General features: G+C 40.7%; 1 protein-coding gene across 2 annotated transcripts in view; it reads left to right on the top strand.

Annotated features, from left to right (window-relative positions):
• The window catches only part of HEPHL1 (hephaestin like 1), an 88,840-nt gene that overhangs the window by 24,926 nt on the left and 44,802 nt on the right, over positions 1-19,112 (top strand). For both annotated transcript variants that reach the window (XM_044258303.1, XM_044258302.1), the window contains 7 exons: positions 472-726; positions 4,049-4,217; positions 7,143-7,282; positions 7,434-7,565; positions 9,135-9,346; positions 15,600-15,750; positions 18,870-19,082. In XM_044258303.1, coding sequence (XP_044114238.1) covers positions 472-726; positions 4,049-4,217; positions 7,143-7,282; positions 7,434-7,565; positions 9,135-9,346; positions 15,600-15,750; positions 18,870-19,082 — 1,272 coding nt within the window. The remainder of the gene's footprint in view (positions 1-471; positions 727-4,048; positions 4,218-7,142; positions 7,283-7,433; positions 7,566-9,134; positions 9,347-15,599; positions 15,751-18,869; positions 19,083-19,112) is intronic.

The following is a 19,112-nucleotide window of genomic DNA, read 5'->3' as shown; positions in this document are numbered from 1 at the left end:
CTTTCCTTTTTCCTGCTCACTTTGGTTACTTAAATTAAGTAGCTCCTATGTGCCTGCTTTTCTGCTGGGTCCTGACAGCTGAGGAATGAGTGACACAGGGTTTTCAATGTCAGGGAACACAGTCCTGGAGGGAAGTCAGGTATGAGAATGGAGGATCCTTGGAGGAAGTGGCTGAGCCATCCTGAAAGTCTGAGCAGTGTTCTGTTCACTTCTGACCTCATTATTGTGTTCACACAGCAGCTCCAAGGCTGTTTTTCCTGCGTGCTCATCTCTACTTTTATTAAGTGCTTTTCTCTAAAAAAACCCAGTACCTTTCATTCCTTTCTGAGACCATAGCTTATGAAAGGAGACATGCTTTTCTGCACAAAAACATTACAACCGATGATCAGGACTAATTTTTCAGCCATGTTAGAGTATGTGTTACCGCCTCTACAGGGGAGACTCTTCCACCAGTGTGTTTCTGTTTTTCAGCCCTCAATGGATACCTCTTTGGAAACCTCCCAGAGCCTGAGATGTGTGTTGGTGAATCAGTGTCCTGGCACCTCTATGGGATGGGGAACGAGATAGACATCCATTCCATCTATTTTTATGGCAACACATTCATCAGCAGAGGGCATCGGACTGATGTCGTCAACTTGTTCCCAGCCACCTTCCTGACAACGGAAATGGTAGTTGAGAATCCTGGGAAGTGGATGATAACTTGTCAAGTTAGTGATCACCTACAAGGTAAAAAGAACGAAGACCAGTGTAGTGTGTGGAGGTTTCAAGGGAGAAGATTATACCACACAGTCAATGATGCTCATTCAGTGTCTGTTGTTAGATAGGTTCTTGTGTTATATTTAATTTGAATATAGAAGAAAATGTACAATGCTCATTTATTTGTCATCCTATCAACAGATATTTATTCATCAACTCCCTATAAAAAAGCTGGGTGGGTCTATGAATGATCTCTGTCTGTCAAATAAATAAATAAAAATCTCTAAAAAAGGGGGGGGCACCTGGGTGGCTTAGTGGGTTAAAGCCTCTGCCTGCAGCTCAGGTCATGATCTCAGGGTCCTGGGATCGAGCCCCACATCGGGCTCTCTGCTCAGCAAGGAGTCCGCTTCCCTCTCTCTCTCTGCCTGCCTCTCTGCCTATGAATGATCTCTGTCTGTCAAATAAATAAATAAAAATCTTTAAAAAAAAAAAAGCTGGGAGGTGAATGAAAGAAATGGTAAGACCTTCAAGGAGCCTATGGTCTAGTAGCTAAAATTAGTTAGAAATTCACAAATGAGTAAAATTTTAGGCAGAAAGATAAATGCTCTTTGTTTGTTAGAGTTATTTCTCTAGAACAAGCAGAGGGACTTCCTGAGGAATTAGCTCCTAATCTGAGTCTTGAAATATGGGTAGGAATTGAACAGATGCAAAAGGGAATAAAGGCTTCCCAGGCAGAGTTAGCACCATGAAGCAGGAAAAAGACATATTCTATATGAGCAACTGTAAATAGAAAAATAACATTTTAGCATTGGAGAGAAATTTATACATCATCTGGACCAACCCACCATCCAATTCTTGAATTTCCTTTTGGACATCTCTTTGAAGTAATTGTAGCAACCCCTTTCATCCCTGGGCTGCTCTGTTAGAATGCTCTTCCGTATATTGAGACAAGATCCAATGATAGTTGCAAAATCCTATTATTTACATGATAAACATTTTTTTTACTTAAATGCCTATTGAATGACTTAGTCTTGGTCCCTTGAGACCACACAGAATGGGTCTCTACGCAGCTGGACGATAGGCTTATGCCAGAAGATGATAAGAGAAAAGCCTACAGAGGTAGAGCCTAGTGAGAGGAGATTTAAAAGGCAAGACTAAGAAGTCAGGACTGTGTCTGGAAAGCCAAGTGGGTTCCTCCACGTCCTTAGGCACATCAGTGACATAATCAGTGAGCAATTTAGGAAGATAAGTATGATATCTGTGTGCAGAAAGGATTTGGTGGAGAGATTCTGGCCATTGGATGCTAGTTAAGAAGGATTGTCAACATTAGAGTTAGACATAGAAAAAGGCTGGCCTAAGATGGTGAAAACAAAATAGATTTTAAAAAAGGTGTCAATGGAATAGACACAGGAGAAGTAATGTGTGATTAAATTTGGATACCGACTCATTACCCACAGTCTCCAGCAGGTACAGGGATGCAATTCTCCAGGGCATCTTTGATAACACATTCTTGTTCTTGTCAACCTTAAGCATCTAGTATTAACATTAGTCTGTTGGGTTATTCCAATTCAATTCAAGTCAATAAATGTTGAGTGGATCAGTAAATATGTACCAGATACTGTTCTGAGAAGACAAAGTGATCAAGACAAGATTCCCATTCTTATTTCCCCCACCCCCAGTTTTATTGAGGTATAATTGACACATAGGAATTGCATATATTTAAGATGTGAAACTTGATTGATTGATTCATTCATTCATGGGAGACAGAGAAAGAGCCAGAGGGTTCTAGAAGCAGGCTCCCCACTGAGCAGGGATCCCAGTGCAGAACTCCATCCCAGGACCCTGGGATCATGACCTGAGCCCAATCAGATGCTCAACCATCTGAGCCACCCAGGCACCCCTGATGTTTTGATATATGCATACTGTGAACTCATCATCACAGTCAAACAAATTAACATATCTGTAACTTTGCATGGTTATCTGTGTGTATGTGCACGTCCCTGCTAAGAACACTTGAGATCTCAAAGAGTACAAAGTTTCAGTTACGCAAGATGAATGCATTCTGGAGGCCTACGTACAGCATAGTGACTATGGTCAATACTGTAGTGTGTACTCGAAATTTCCTAAGACGGTGGATATTAAGCGTTCCTACTGCAAGATTCCTTTTCTTACAGGACCTCATGCTGTTATATGTAGGAAGAAACTAGTTCTAAAATCAAGGCATTCGCAGCTATTTGAGACTAGTAAGATTGCAGTGGTTGTGGACATAAGCTGGTGTTTGAACATTACTGAAATATAGTTTTTCCTAAATTGTCCATACCCTCAGAAAAAAATTATCATAAAAAATTAGAAAATACACTTAATTTTAAAAATCAATAAGCCTGTCTTAGGATAATGGTGTTACATTTAGAGGAACATTCTTTCTCTATTTTCTAGACTTTTATACACAAATGCATGTTACTTATAAAATGAAATGAATCTATTAATACTGCCCTTTATCTTACTTTTCCCACTTCTTAATATGTCAGTGAATATAGAGCTACTTTGTCATTATTAATCCTCCCAGTGTCCTTTCAAAGGAGATGATGCATTAACCAACCAAAACTCTATGGCTTAATACTTGCATTTTCCCCCCATTTTGGGGGGGGCTATGATAAACCATACTGAAATCCTCAGTTTACAGATATGTTGCAATTTTGTCTGATATTTCTTTAGGAAAACTCTTAGATTTAGAATTCTTGGGTCAAAGAGTTTGTTTTTGCTCTTAAAGCTATGGACGGATACGCGTTGCCAAATTCCCTTTTACTCATTGCCCTTAGGGTGTGAGCATTCCCCATTATCTGCCAACACTGAGAATTGTTAGTGTTTCCAATCTTTACCAATCTGATAAATGGACAACAGTGTCGCTTGGTTACTATTGACATTGAACTTTTTTTTTTCATGTGTTTATAGGTCGATGGTATTAGAAAGATTTTGTGAATACGCTATTGATGTCCCTCGCCCATTTTCCACTGGGAGATTTACTTTCCTCTTTTTTATTTGCCAAATATTTTTACACATTAATCTTTTGTCCTATGGGTTAAAATATCCCCCCACTCACCATTTATCCTTCCCTTTTAACTTCATTAAGGTCCTGTTTTCTGTACAAAAGTTTTGTTTGTTTGTTTACCTTTTTAGTCTAGGTTATTTTTTCATGTATTTCATTGATTTTCTGTTTGAAATGTATTCTTGAAGTTTTTAATGAAAAAATTTTGCGTTCAATGTTTACAAAGTCAAATCTAGCCGTCTTCTCCTGTCAGATTTCTTTTGTGAGCATTTATGCTCTGGCTTGTGGTTTTCCTCTCTTCTGCAGCTGGCATGCTGGGACAATATAATGTTGGTAACTGCAAAGGTGATATTCCTCACCCCAAAATGAAGGGTCAACAGAGGCACTACTTTATAGCGGCTGAAAAAGTCCTTTGGGATTATGCTCCTCAAGGCTATAACAAATTCAGTGGTCTTCCCCTAAATGCTTCTGGCAGGTAAGTACTCTTTGCTGGCCGTTCTAACCTTCTCATAAGAGAGAACCCTGTTAGACCTTTACCTGGGACCTCACTGGTGTCCCCAGCCCTTCTCCATAGATGACACAGCGACACCACTTAAAGGGTTCTGAGCCCCATAATGTACATGTGGCTGAGAATTGGTGGAATATTTATTGTGTCATGATTGGCTGGTTATATTAAAGCACTACGTTCATTCATTCATTCATGAAACGTTTCTTGAGCACCTACTGGGTGTAAATTGCAATGCTAAGTGCCACGGGAAATACTAAGCTGCCAGAGAATAGAATAAGGCCTTTGCATATGTGGAGATGACTGTTTTGAAGAAAGAATAAGACAGGGCTCTCTTTCAGTGGAGGTGAACTGGCCAAGGAAAGTCACCCTTTGTGGTTCAATACAGCCTGCTAAGTTATGCCCTCTCTACCCAGAGTCCTTTTCCTACCTATCCAGCAAAATGTTATTTTTCCTTCAAAATCTAATCCTAATGTTACCTCTTAAGTAATGCTGCCCCTGACTCCCAAGTCGTTAATCATTTTCCTCTCATAGCATGTAGTATTTTTCAAATTAAATCTAACAATCCATTAAGTAAGTGGATGTGGACCCTGTGAGTTGTTATTATAGAATCCTGTGCAATGATGTCTGTGAAATCATTTTAAAATGTGCAGTATGATACCAAGAATGGTCGTTATTACCCTATGATCCCTTTTGTGTTTGAGGGAATGTTTTTAAAATTCTCTTTTTGATGGATAAGATACCCTTCATTTGTTTCATCGTAAATTTATTTATTTATTTATTTATTGATTGATGCCTTTGAACCTAACCTAAAGAATCCGTATGAACCATATATGAACCTGTTAGATATCAACACTCTAGATTGGCTAGTATTTATCTGTAAACAGAATAATGAGATTGGCATTGGGAATTTTGTCTTAGAAGTCTTCCAGAATTCTGAAGCACCTTATAAAAATGAAATATTAGGGGTGCCTGAGTGGCTCAGTCGTTAAGCATCTGCCTTCAGGTCGTGATCCCAGGGTCCTGGAATTGAGCCCTGCATCGGACTCCCTGCTCAGTGCGAAGCCTTCTTCTCACTCTCCCTCTCCCCCTGCTTGTGTTCCCTCTCTCACTATCTCTCTCTCTGTGTCAAAAAGAAAAAAGGAAATATTAAAGCATATTTAACTGATAATTAATGTGATATATGAAAACACAACATAAAAATTGACATGAGGGGGCGCCTGGGTGGCTCAGTGGGTTAAGCCGCTGCCTTCGGCTCAGGTCATGATCTCAGCGTCCTGGGATCGAGTCCCGCATCGGGCTCTCTGCTCAGCAGGGAGCCTACTTCCCTCTCTCTCTCTCTCTCTGCCTGCCTCTCTGTCTACTGGTGATCTCTGTCTGTCAAATAAATAAATAAAATCTTTAAAAAAAAAATTGACATGAGGGACGCCTGGGTGGCTCAGTGGGTTAAAGCCTCTGCCTTGGGTTCAGGTCGTGATTCCAGAGTCCTGGGATCGAGCCCTGCATCGGGCTCTCTGCCCAGCGGGGAGCCTGCTTCCTCCTCTCTCTGACTGCCTCTCTGACTAGTTGTAATCTCTGTCTGTCAAATAAGTAAATAAATAAATAAATCTTAAAAAAAATTTGACATGAGGGTTGCAGAGAGGTGTAAGGCAGTGTTCCCACCCTTGGATCAGAAAGAGGCTGTATGCACAGAGAAAAATAACTTGGCAAGTGACAAATAAGATCAAGATGAGTTGTTTGGACAAGTGAGTTCTCTGGGTGTTCAGAGAGAGCTAAGATAGCCAAAGAACGCTTCACAGAGGAAATGGGACTTGAGCAGAATCTTGAAGAATAGTGGAGTTTATTTAAGTGAATCATTAGATGCAGGGGTCAGTGAGATCAAAATGACCTGATGGGGAATTTGCACAGGGGAGTAGAGGTTTGCCTAGAGCCATAGGGAGAGGATTGGGTAAACTCGATCTCAACCCCAGAGGTCCTATGATCCTTTTGAACTTTATCTGATTGGAGGATGTAAGCAGGTGAAGATGTTGGAGCAGGAAATGGCAGTGAAAATTACCATCTTGGAGGTTAGTGTTGTAGCAGCGTGTATGCTGAGGGAGAACCTGGAACGAGCCGAGGCAAGAGGGAGGGCATAGGGTGTGTAGCTGGAGCTTCGTAAAATGTTGCAAACACAAGGTGAAGGGGGCAGGTACGGGGGTTGTGGCAGTGGGGAGAAAGGCAAGGAAAAGAGGCAAAAAGGGTACAGAGAAGGAAGGATGAACAAGATAAGGAGATAAGGCAGAGAAAGAACACAAAGTCAGACTGTGTGACTGCAAGAGTGGTGGTACGATCAGCCAAACTAAGGCCTCGAGAGACAGTGCTGGTCAGGATTCACACCACTGTAGTGCACAACTTGGGAATTTGGTATGTCGTGTACATAGTTTATACGATGACTCTCCATTGAGTAAACTATTTGGTTAACTAGACACTCCATACCTTAATCATGCCAGATATGAAAGACCTTACTAAAAGCAGAGAATATTCATATTGACATCAGCAAGAGAGAGAGGGATACTTACTCTGGAAAGAAACCGGTTAGCTCTTTACTTTGTAGAACGCCATTCTGGGACTCCAGTGCCGGTAAGTATGGAGTTCACCTGGGTTTTCTTCAGTCGCTGGACCTCTGGGGAAGAAAGTATGGTGGCTAAGAAAGGAATGAGCTTGACCACCATCCAGCCCTCTGGAGACTTTCAAAGCTGCCTGACTATTCCTGGGAACTTGGTTGAAGACTGGGCCATCTTTCCTGGGGAGATGGGTGGGTGAATAAGCTAAGATAATGGAAGGAAGCTCCATGATTAAGGCATCTGGTGGATATGTAGAGATGTGGTCTCAGTCAGGTTCCTATTCTTTACACAGTGACTCCGAGTTCTACTTCACACAAGGGGACAACAGAATTGGAGGAAAATATTGGAAGGCTCAGTATATGGAGTATGTTGATGCAACTTTTACTCGAAGAAAGAGACTCTCTGAGGCAGAAGCCCATCTTGGAATTCTTGGTAGAATAAAACCATCTGTCATGTTTTGAATGGGGGGAGAGGTCTAGTGGGGCATATATGTACATGGAATGATTCTTCTTTCTCCTGCCCATATTCACTTCCCTTTGCCCCTTTTCATCCTCTTCTCCCTCCTCCTCTTGATATCTTTCAGGCCCCGTCATCCGGGCAGAGGTGGGTGATACCCTGCTAGTGACCTTTGCCAACAAAGCCGACAAAGCCTACAGTATTTTGCCCCATGGCGTGATCTATGACAAGGCCTCTGATGCAGCCCCAAACATAGATGGTGAGTCTCAGCCTGACCTCGTGGAGGAAAGAGGATGAAGGAACAGAGGACTTAGAACTGGGTAGATTTGGTTCAAATGCTTTTCTTACCAGCCCTGAGAGTTTGTGTGAACTTGTGCCTTACTCTTTCCTTACTAATGCAGATGGTGTCACTCACCTCACAGGGCTTCGAAAGGAGCTCGAGAGAATTCAGAGTGGGGTCTGTTCCACAATAGGCACTTAGGAAATGTTTATTTCTTTCCTTTTCCCTCAGTAATGTAGTAAGTCTCAAAGTGAGTTACATTCACAGTCACCCCCACTTCCCTAAGATGGAAAGTTTTTCAGCCACAGGTTACACAGGATTCTGTGGGTGACAGCTGAGGGTAAAATCTGATTTCCAGGGTTTGGTTGACATCAAAATCCTACACATGGTCTTCTCTCTGTCTCTGTTGACAAATATTTATCTACAATCAGTCTTATGTGCTTACCATCATATTCAGCCCTCCCCAACACAGAGTAGGTAGCAGAGACTCCCTACATGTAAGAAAGGGAGCTTCTGCCCAGTGGCCACAGAAACTAGGCTTCCATTCATGATACTGCTCTTGAGAACCTTCTAGTCTCCTTGGAAGTCTTCCCCATCCCTGCAACAGACATCACAAATGTCTGGGATACTTCATGCCCAAGGATGGGGCTAGGCCCAGTTCAGAGCAGGCTTTGAGGTGATGGTAAGAGAAGAGAAAAGGGAGAACTGGAGGGAGAATTCCCCCTCCCCAGACCCATCATCATTCCCTGCTATGTAGCAACTTCTCTCCTACCTCTGTACTTTCTCCTTGGTCAGAGGGCTCATAGTCACTCTGTGTGTGTGTGTGTGTAGGAACATCACCAGTAACAGCCCAAATGTCTGTGTTTTCTATCATTTACCTTAGCAAATTTATTGGGTACCATTTTGCAAAGCTCTGGACAAGGTGCAGAGAGTGTTTGGCCTCAGCCTGGCTGGAGAGACTCAACGTGTTCATTTGGCACTCCAATGTGTGGGTTGAGTGCCAAGTCTTAGAATCAGACAGCCCTGAGTTTGAATCCCAGACCTGCCACTTACCAACTTTGTCACCCTGTGTCTTCCCTTACCTCCTCTATCTCATGGTTATTTGGCTTATTTCCCAGTTCAACCTAGATTTCAAACTGTTTAAGGATAGGGCTCTTGCTTAACTTTTTGGGGTACCCTCTGCAGTACTGAGTACAATGTATTCCACATACGAAGACACTCAGTGAGAGTTCGTGGATTTACATTTAATTGGTAGAGAGGCAATTATCACTCTTTTCATATTTGCTAACCCTAGTATTTGGGTAAGAAAGAGTATCTGCAGAGACACTAAATGTAATCTTGGAAGAAGATAACCCTTGGATTTAAGCTGCTTCTATCTCATAACAACAGACTGTGGCAGTGAGCTCCCTGGTAAGATACACAACTGGAAACAACTGCCCTTCTACAAAATACATCAGAGAGAGACCCCAGGACTGGAAGACCCTGTCTGACAAATTTAATGTTCTTGGCTCTTTTTTTGAGAGTGACTTTCATCTTTCATCTGCTCAGGATTTCTGAAGCCAGGGGCTCATGTGAATCCAGGTGAAACCTTCACATACAAGTGGACGGTGCCTGAGAGTGTAAGCCCAACAGCAGGTGATCCCCCCTGTCTGACCTATCTTTACTTCTCAGCGGTGGAGCCTATCCAGGACACCAGTGCTGGCCTTTTGGGGCCCTTGCTAGTCTGTAAGAAGGGTGCTCTTAATGCCGATGGGACACAGGTAGGCCATCAAAGGGCTCTAAATTCTCCTCAGGGTTGTATCTGGGAGAGGGCAGTAGTAATATGGCTAGGGATTAGAGGATAATAAGGTGTCAAGTATGAAAAAAAATTTTTTTAAATTTTTCCTCCTTCGTCTTAAAACTGACTTAAAATACAGAATGAGTATTTTATTTTTTGTAAATTTAAGATCTGAATTTAAATTTAAGGTAAGTTTAAGGTCTGAAAGTTACAGATGCCCACCCAGAAACCCAGGATTTCTGTTTGTTGTGGCTGGAATTTGGTGGGTCCCTGTCCCTGTGAATTGCTTTAATTCTAGAATCTTCAGAGATCTACGTGGACTGTGAATTGGGACCCCTTCTTCTTGGACAAGGTTTCTCAAACTTGGCCACATGTTAGAATCACAAAGGGGACCTTTTAAACATCTTTTATTCCAGTGCTCCAAACCGATTAAACCAGAATTTCCAGGTGCTTTTCAGTGTGTAGCCAGGGTAGAGAACCACTGTAACTCACCACTGTAAGCTGCAAGTGAATCACTAGTCAAGGGCACAAGAAAGCATGTAGATAATTTCTTGAAAGTCCCAACTTGGAGGCATTGCTGCTTGCATTGACTAGTGTGGCAAAGCACGGTATTTCAAGCTATGACTACATGATATTAAACACATTGATGAAAGGAGTAAAATCTAATCATATAACCATTTCAATTTATTTCACCAATCAGAAATAGCAAGACTATTTATTTACATGGTATATTTTATAATGTTTAGCATTATAAGCACCCACTTCTAGGCTCCAGGGGATTTCTAGGTAGAAGACACAAAGTGTCTTGGTCCACCTCAGATTTTCATTTCCCTGCACAAAGTGCCAATTGTGGAAATATCTATTAGAGGCTCAATGTGTCACTGGTCCTCTAGGTGGGCCCTCAATAATGCATGTGTAATAAGATTGAACAGTTACACTGTACCCCAAAGTTACATAAGGCAAAGCAGAATTACCATTCCTATTTTAAAGTTAAAGAAACTGAAACCCAAAGACATTGAGTGATACCCCAAGTAGTAAGTAGTGAAACTCAACGGTAACAGAGGGCTTTGGATTTCCAACTTTGTTTATTTTCCCAATACAATACCCTTCTTCCTATAGCTAAATACTGAAGCCCAGGAAACTGAGTGCCAGAAAACTTCTGTGAGGTAGTTCTGATTCTGTCCCTATTGCATCCATTTTGGATGCTTGCTAGAAGCACCTTGTAGCATGTGAAGGTTGTTGTCTGAGTCAAACACCACTCATGGCCAGTCCATTTACATGAAGAAAAATTAATAGCAACCTGAAATACCCCACACCTGGGACTTGGCTGAGAGAGAAATCCATTTGGCCAGACAAAGTTTTTTTCAATACGAAAAGTACTTATGAAACACATGCTAAGCAGGTCTTCAATAGGTCAGAGCTTAGGTCTCTTCTCATCAGGCAGATTGATAACACAAAAAAGAGGTATTTGTATCTCTTTCCAGGAAATTCTCCCAGGGGTGAATCGATGTCACAGAATCTAACCAGGTGCTAATAGAGCCCTTCACTAACACCCATGCCTTCTACAATGGCCACTTAAGCAGACTCCCTACTTTGACTCTCTTTCTCTCCAGCCATCTATGCCTATCTTATTTTGAATAGTTTTTATTTTGAATAATTTCAGACTTACACAAATGTTGCAAGAAAAAAAAAAAACCCAAGAAGAATTCCCATATATCCCTCACCCAGATTCCCCAAATATAAACATTTTGCCTCATTTGCTTTATTAGCTTTCTCTTCATTTTTCAGTTGTTTTTTTTTTCCCCCTGACCTCTTTGAGGTAGGTTATTGACTTGCTATCTCCTCAGCGTGTTTCCGAAAAGCAAGGTCATTCTCTGACGTAAATAAACATAATTATCCAGGTCAGGAAATTAGTCTAGATACAGTACTATTATCAAATCTGAGAAACCTTGAAAATTTTGCTGTCTTCCCAATGTCATTCAAAACAAAAGAAAACTATGTTTTGCCTCATCCAAGCTCTCATCTAGATCATGTATCATCCCCTCTTCATGCCCCTGTTTCTCCTGTGATCTGTTTCTTCACAGGGAAGCAAGTGTGACTTTTCTAAAATGCAAATAATATCAAGTCATATCCATGTTAAACACCCTCCACTAACACACACACACACACACACACACACACACACACACACCATCCTCTAGTGACTTCCTATCACATTTAGAATAAAAACCTATATTCTTTAGCCTAGACCTATGTGCCATCCTCTGACCCCTTCTTTGATATATCTCCCTCACTCCCTCATGCCTACTTCTACTCCACCCATATAAGCCTTGTTGTTCCTTGAACAGGCCAACCTTATCCTTGGTTTAGTACCTCTTTCTTAGGCTCCCTCTGCAGGGAATGCCTTCCCCTGACCTTTGCATAGCTGGCTCTTCGTGTCACCTCCTTAGAAAAGCCTTCCCTAAAACCCAGGCAAAAGTCATACTCTATCACATTCCCTGACTTTCATAGGACATTTTCTTTTTTTATTTTTTATGTGTCTAGTATGTTTCCTCTAATGAGAATACAAGTAGCAGGGAGCAGGAAAGTTGTTTGTCTTATCTTCATTTCCAACAACAATGTCTGATGTACTGTTGACACTCAACTGATATTTATGGTTGAATAAATGAAATGCAAGATAAGTACTCCATCTTCAAATTCATATTAAGAAGTTTAGGTAGCAGGTATTATAGAGGGCATGGCTTGCATGGAGCACTGGGTGTGGTGAAAAAATAATGAATACTGTTTTTCTGAAAATAAATAAATTGGAAAAAAAAAGAAGTTTAGGTAGCAGAAAAAGCCATATTACACACACTCAAACATTAGACTTGTGGCCTGCAAGTAGACACTAAAAATTCCAGGACAACCTTATTTGCAAAACTCACTTCCGGTATCCACATTTCAACACTCAGAGTTGTATGATGGATCATGATTCAGAACTCCCAGTTTCCCTGCTGCTCTGGGATCCTAAATTATACTGATGTAAGTACTCTTCACAAAAGATCTTTGTGCTGTGGACACAGAGGTGTACTCACCATCACTCAGATGCATTCCATGCACAGGTGTGGGGTGGATTAATCCAAGTTCTCCAGAGAAACAGAACCATAAGGACGTATATGTAAACAGAAACAGACATATTATAAGGAACTGGCTCACATGATTATGGAGGCTGAGAAGTTTCATGATCTACAGAGAGAATCAGCAAGCAAGAAACCCAGGAGACACAAAAGTCCAGCAGGGTTAAGACCCAGGAAGAACCTATGTTTGAGGTTGAGTCTGAAGGCAGAAAAAAGTCAATGTTTCACTTCAAAGGCAGAAGGAATTCCCTTTTACCTGTGGGAGGGTTAGACTTTTTGTTCTATTGAGTCCTTCAACTGATTGGATAAGGCCCACCCACATTGGGGAGAGCAATCTTCTTTACTCCATCTACCAAATTCAAAAGTTAATCTCATCCAAAAACATCTTCAGAGAAACACCCAGAGTAATGTTTGACCTAATATTTGGGCATTGCAGCTCAGTCAAGTTGACACATAAAATTAACTATCACACAGGGTCCTATCACCTACTTTCTAACCTTTTCCTGGGTTTATTTCCCACCCTCATAGACCCAGGTACCTTCCAAATGACTTTCAAGTGATGAGGTTCTTCAACTCAACACTTTTCAGTAGTTCCTTCTTGTTTTATGGACAGTTGCATCACAGATAATAATCACAATTAATGTTGAGCACTTAGGATTTTCCAGATGCTGTGTTGAGTACTTTACCTATATTATCTAATTTAACTTTCACCCAAAAAAAAGGGAAGTGGTGACTACTTTTATCCTCCTTTTGCAAATGAGGGATTTAGGACTTAGAGAGGGTAAATGACTTGCCCCAGTTTCCTCAGTGGATAAGCAGAATGACATTAGAACCCCACACTCTCTTTTTTTGAATTAACATATAATGTATTATTTGCCCTAGGGGTACAGGTCTGTGAATCATCAGGCTTACACGTTTCACAGCACTCACTATAGCACAAACCCTCCCCAATGTCCATAACCCAGCCATCTTATCCCTAACCCCCTACCCCCCAGCAAGCCTCAGTTTATTTTGTGAGATTAAGAGTCTCTTATGGTTTGTCTAGAACCCCATACTCTTTTAAAAATATATTTGACCTGGGGCACCTGGGTGACTCAGTGGATGAAGCTTCTGCATTTGGCTCAGGTCATGATCTCAGGGTCCTGGGATTGAGCCTTGAATCGGGCTCTCTGCTCAGCAGGAAACCAGCTTCCCCCTCTCTTTTCCTCCCTCTCTTCCTACTTGTGATCTTTGTCTGTCAAATAAATAAAATCTTTTTTAAAAATGTGTGAAAAAAAAGTGTGTGTATATATACACACACATATATGTGTGTGTGTATATATGTGTACATATATATACAAACACATTTTTTAAAAAGTTTTTTATTTTTATCTTATTTTTAAATTTAAAAAGATATATATGTATGTATACATACTTATGACCTCTTACTTCTCTCTAATTTTTTATATTTTACTTTTAAAAATTTCAAGTCTACATTATTCCTTTTCATAGCTCATGATCTAAAATTATTGCCATCTAAAACAGCACATGATAAAAGCAGTAAGTGAATATGAGGGATGGTGCAAGAATAAAGCAAAGGTACCCATCTTTGATAATACATTAAGAAAGCATCACTGAGGTGGGACAGCCAAACAGGCCTTTAAGGTTGACTTAGGTGGGCAGAGGTTCAAGTTGAAGGGACGCATGCATGAAAGACAGAGGTCTGCAGAAACAGCAAGTTCAGATTGCTGCAAGGAGCTTGGCCTCACTTTGGTCAAACTGCCAGGAGGTATGGGCCAAGAGATGAGCCTGAGCAGGAAGGCAAGGACCAGATCACTCCAAGTTTAGACTGTGTTGTCCAGTTGCAGTAGGCGAGAGATGTGATCAGTGGCATTGCTGGGGATCCCTCCAGAGCAGGCAGCAGGGTAAAGGGTGGGTTGGAGGAGAACACATTAGAGATAGGAAGATGGTTGAAGGAAAGAAAATACAGTCACTTCTCTGGTTCAGCTTTAAATAAAAGCATATTTCAACAATGCAGGATGCTACATGCTCAAACACATTGATTAAGAATATACACAGTAGGGGGGCGCCTGGGGGGCTCAGTGGGTTAAAGGCTCTGCCTTCGGCTTAGGTCATGATCCCAGGGTCCTGGAATCGAGCCCCACATCGGGCTTTCTGCTCAACAGGGAGCCTGCTTCCTCTTCTCTCTCTGCCTACTTGTGATCTCTGTCTGTCAAATAAATAAATAAAATCTTAAAAAAAAAAGAATATACACAGTAGGAAGTAATCCATGGTCCCCTCAATTTCAACTTATGTTAACATAATTTAGCAAAGCCCCATGGGTTATGTGAATTCATTATTTCACTCAAAAACATGTAGAGTGCCTTCTTTTCCAGGCATTTTTTTTCTTAAACTGGGAACATAGAGAGGAACCCAAAATGTCCCTACCCTCACAAAGCTACAATGCAGTGGGACAATGATCATAAACATAAATTCATAAACAAAATATTATTGTGGAGACAAGTGCTATGAAGAAGAGTCGAGTGGGGGTGAGTGGTGAGTTTGCGGACAGTGTGGAAGCCAGGTGACTCTTTTACACAGGGTAGTCAGGGAAGGGTACTCAAGGAGGTGAGATTTGTGCAGAGAACAGAACAGAGTAAGGGAGTGAGCCAGGCAAGACTGGGGAGAAACTTCTAGGCAATGGGAACAGCACATGAAAAGTTGCTGAGGTAGGCGTGAAGCTGGATGGTCACAGAAGAACAAAAGATCAGGGTAGCTGGAGTCGGCAAGGGGTGAGGACAGGAAGACAGCTGCAGAGAGGCAGAGGCATGGAAAATAAAGGGGTGACGACCAGCCCGAAAACAGGAGTCCCACAGTGTAGAAAAGCTTCTGAATAAGGACTTATTTCTTCTTAGCAAGTCTAATGGGGAGGGAGAAGAATGCAATGAAGAAGATGAAATTTTAGGGTATAAATGAATTTATCAGAATCATGCTCAGAATCCCGATTTGTAAAATGAGCCAAAAAAAATCTAGGGCTGATGTCGGTCCTCATTTACTTGGTGTTAACTTTGAAAGTGAAGTAGAGAGAACAGTTTCCTCCAAGCTGTACTTTTTATACATTTGTTTCTTTCTTCTCTGTAGAAAGGAATAGACAAGGAATTTTACCTACTATTTACAGTCTTTGATGAGAACTTGAGCAGGTATCTTGACGAAAACATTCAGAGGTTCACATGGCGCCCCTTCAGTGTTGACAAAGAAGACAAGGATTTTGTGAACTCCAACCGGATGCATGGTACGAACAATGACTTTCCCTTCTATAAGGGAAAGGATAATTGCATTTGAAGTGAAAATGTTTTGAATGTTTTAAATGATCCCAATTTTGGTTTCTTGGATATTGTTCTCCGTCACGAGTCAATTATTTCCTGACTTCATCTCAGAAGGTATGATGAAACCTCTCTATCTCCCAGAGAGATTGTGAAACTTAATTAATACTTCTGAAATACTTCATTAGCTTGAGATGAAGCCACACAGAACATGAACTAGTGAAGATCACAGTACATTATAAAAGTACAAAATTACTGACAAAATGCCCTCCCTTGGGTTTGTAATCACATCATTAAGTCTGATAATCCAAGTGATCATTAGCGATATACATTCAATAGTAAAGCGTCTCTTATCAAGTACATGAAGGCCTGTCCAAAGTGCTAATTTGTAAAACGTTACCCATTCTTATCCCAGATCTTATTTAGAAGGAATTGCTTAATTCCCCTTCTCTGTGTCTCTTATATCAGTTGTAACAGTGACAAGCCACCTTGTAATTGCTGTGAATTACACAGGATTCTCATTAATATTGGGCACATTACCTAAGGTGATAGAATAATGAGCAAGAGTCCAAACTCAAACAACTACTAGAGGGCGTGCTCAACAAAGGGACCTGAAGCAAGCACTCTAAGAGAACAGGTGCCCAATTGCTCATTTTAGGACCAAGGATGACAACTATGTATTGCCTTTGAAATATTACAGGAGAATAACAAAACAGTCCCTAATCTCCCTTCCCCACAAAGAAGTCCAAAAACGTCCAAGGTTCCAAGTGACCCACAGCAGGCAGCTCACAGACTCCTATGGTCCTGGGTGCTCCACGCCAACAGTCTCTCCTTGGGCCAATGAAAAGCACTGAGTAACTCACTTTCAATACCATCGTCTACAAAATTGTTGTTATACCTTAATGAAATTTATTTCCAACCTTCCTAGTAACCAAAAAAAAGGGAGGGTGGAATAAAGTGGAAATGAGGAAACATAGCAATTCCTTCATGGAAAAACTAAGTTGCAAAAGACATTTATTATAAGACAGGCCTGTAAAGAGAAAGCATTAAGCCCCAGTGGACTGGGTCACATCCAGCCCGGCCCTGGTTTGACAGTGTGAAATACACTCTCATATATTGGATGTGTAGAATATGCCACCTTGAAAGTGCAAAGAAAACAATGTATTTTAATTTAAATTTTACATTAATTATAAATTGAATTCTATCCCCAGGCTTACTTGTATGGAATAGAAGGAAGAATGATGGCAACAGTACCAAAGAGAAAGTACCTCATGGTAGATGGTACTTTGCATTACACCTGTTATATAGTTGATATTCAAAGGTGTTTGTTGACCTCCTTCCCTCAAGATCATCCTCAGTGATTTGTGAGCTGTCCTTGGGGGGAAAAAAAAAAAGGGGCCATGCCTTCAGGAGTTCTTGGGTTAGTCAACAAATATGAACTGGGTTAGGTGACAAGGCTACACAAGAAGACAAAACAGTGTAACTTCTTTACCAGGCCTCCTCATGGGCTTTGGCTACCTTTATCTGAGACTATAACCAGCAATGTCATCATTCTTTCAGGAAATGTTTAGAGTACTAGAAAAAAAAAAAACAACAAAATAGAAAACGAAAGTATTTGTTGAATGTATGAATGGATGTTCCAGAAAGAGAGGATTTCAACTAGAATTCCAAGGCAAGAGAAGATTCTCTACCCGCAGCCAAGGATGAAATTATTAGCACCCCAAATTACAAAACTCTCTTTAACATTCAATGAACAAAATTAACATAATTTATTTGCAAAAGAATTACCAAAATTTTTTTTTTCCAGAAAAGACAATGTTCTTCTCAGAAGCCTCCAGGCTTCTTAGACTTTCTATTAATAATCCCAGACATCCGAGTAAAATTACCAAGTATCACTGGTTCTGCAGACACAGAAATAAAAAGAGACACAGAAATAAAAAGTAATATTTTCTAATAATGGGACTATAAATGAAGAGCACTCATAAATGTGATAGTTGTTCTTTCCTACTATGGACATTAATAACGAGTAGGGCGGGGATAGAATCTTGATCTCTCTCAGGGACATCAAGCGTGAGACATAATTACATGTAATCTCCCCTCAAAAAGTGCTATTCAGTTAATATATTCATGCCTCACAGAGTTGGAATGTGGTTTCTAAATTCTTTTCAAGACGTTTCTCCAGGTAGTCACTATCAGTGGACTGAAGTTAATGTAAAAGAGGAAAACAATTCTCATTGTGGGAGATACAGAAGGTCTTCATGACCTAAGTCATCATTATTCAAAGGCCCTTTACTTTATTGAGGTAGGGAAATGAAAGTATTCAAAAGGTAAAAGTATTTACTCAAAGATTGGCCTCTTATAAACTCAGCTCCCACTCCCCTGCAAAAAAAAAATCTCTCTCCTCTGACCAGACATGCAAGTTCAATATCAATCAATTGTGAATTTTTCCAATGGTGCAGGATCCAAGAAATCAGTAAAGGGATGTCTGGCAACTCTTGGAATCAAATGCAAATCTGTTGGCAGATGAAATGAAAAACAAAATGAAATGAATTAGCAAGGTGAGAAAGGGACACTTGAAGGAGATAATAGGATAAGAACCTCAAAAGAAAATGATTTTCATAACAAGAGTTCTAGAGCAGGCTTTGGGGAAATTAATGAAGTTTATAAATATATTTACAAGGATGATGTTTTTCATAAACTGCCAAATGAAAATGCAAATTGCAGGATATCATATTACACTATCAAATAATTGTGTCAGAAAAAAATTATGCCAGAGAAAACCTGATTTATTTTTTATTGATTCTTAGGACTTGTGCCCTTGTGTATACATGGTTAAATATACTGTTTTCACAATTTTCGTATATTTTCATTCTTCGTTGTTCAGTTTAGTCTTCAATTTGGATTGATTCCCTGTGTGACTTTTCTCTAGTCTTATCTACTCTTTGGTAGTAAGGATCTTCTGTAAATAGTTTAAACTTGAGCACTGGAACAGACTGCCCCCACACACTAATAATCCTCAACTAAAATGGCGTGTTTTCTGTACCTATAAGATCATTGTGGGCTCTGACTATGTTTTCCTTTCATTTAGCTATTAATGGCTTTATGTTTGGCAACCAACCGGGCCTAACCATGTGCAAAAAAGATAGAGTTTCCTGGCATATGATTGGAATGGGCACCGACACGGATATGCATGGAGTTTATTTTCAAGGGAACACCATCCACATACGAGGGACTCACCGCGACACCCTAGCCCTGTTTCCCCATACCTCCACCACGGTTTTCATGCAGCCGGACCATGCAGGTAAACTTGGCAGGATCTTCTCTGGTCACC

This window comes from Neovison vison, chromosome 7, assembly GCF_020171115.1.
Source record: "Neovison vison isolate M4711 chromosome 7, ASM_NN_V1, whole genome shotgun sequence".
In the NCBI taxonomy this organism is placed as follows: Eukaryota; Metazoa; Chordata; class Mammalia; order Carnivora; family Mustelidae; genus Neogale; species Neogale vison.
The sequence above is the reverse complement of the archived record's forward strand: the minus strand, read 5'-3'. Positions and strand labels throughout refer to the sequence as shown.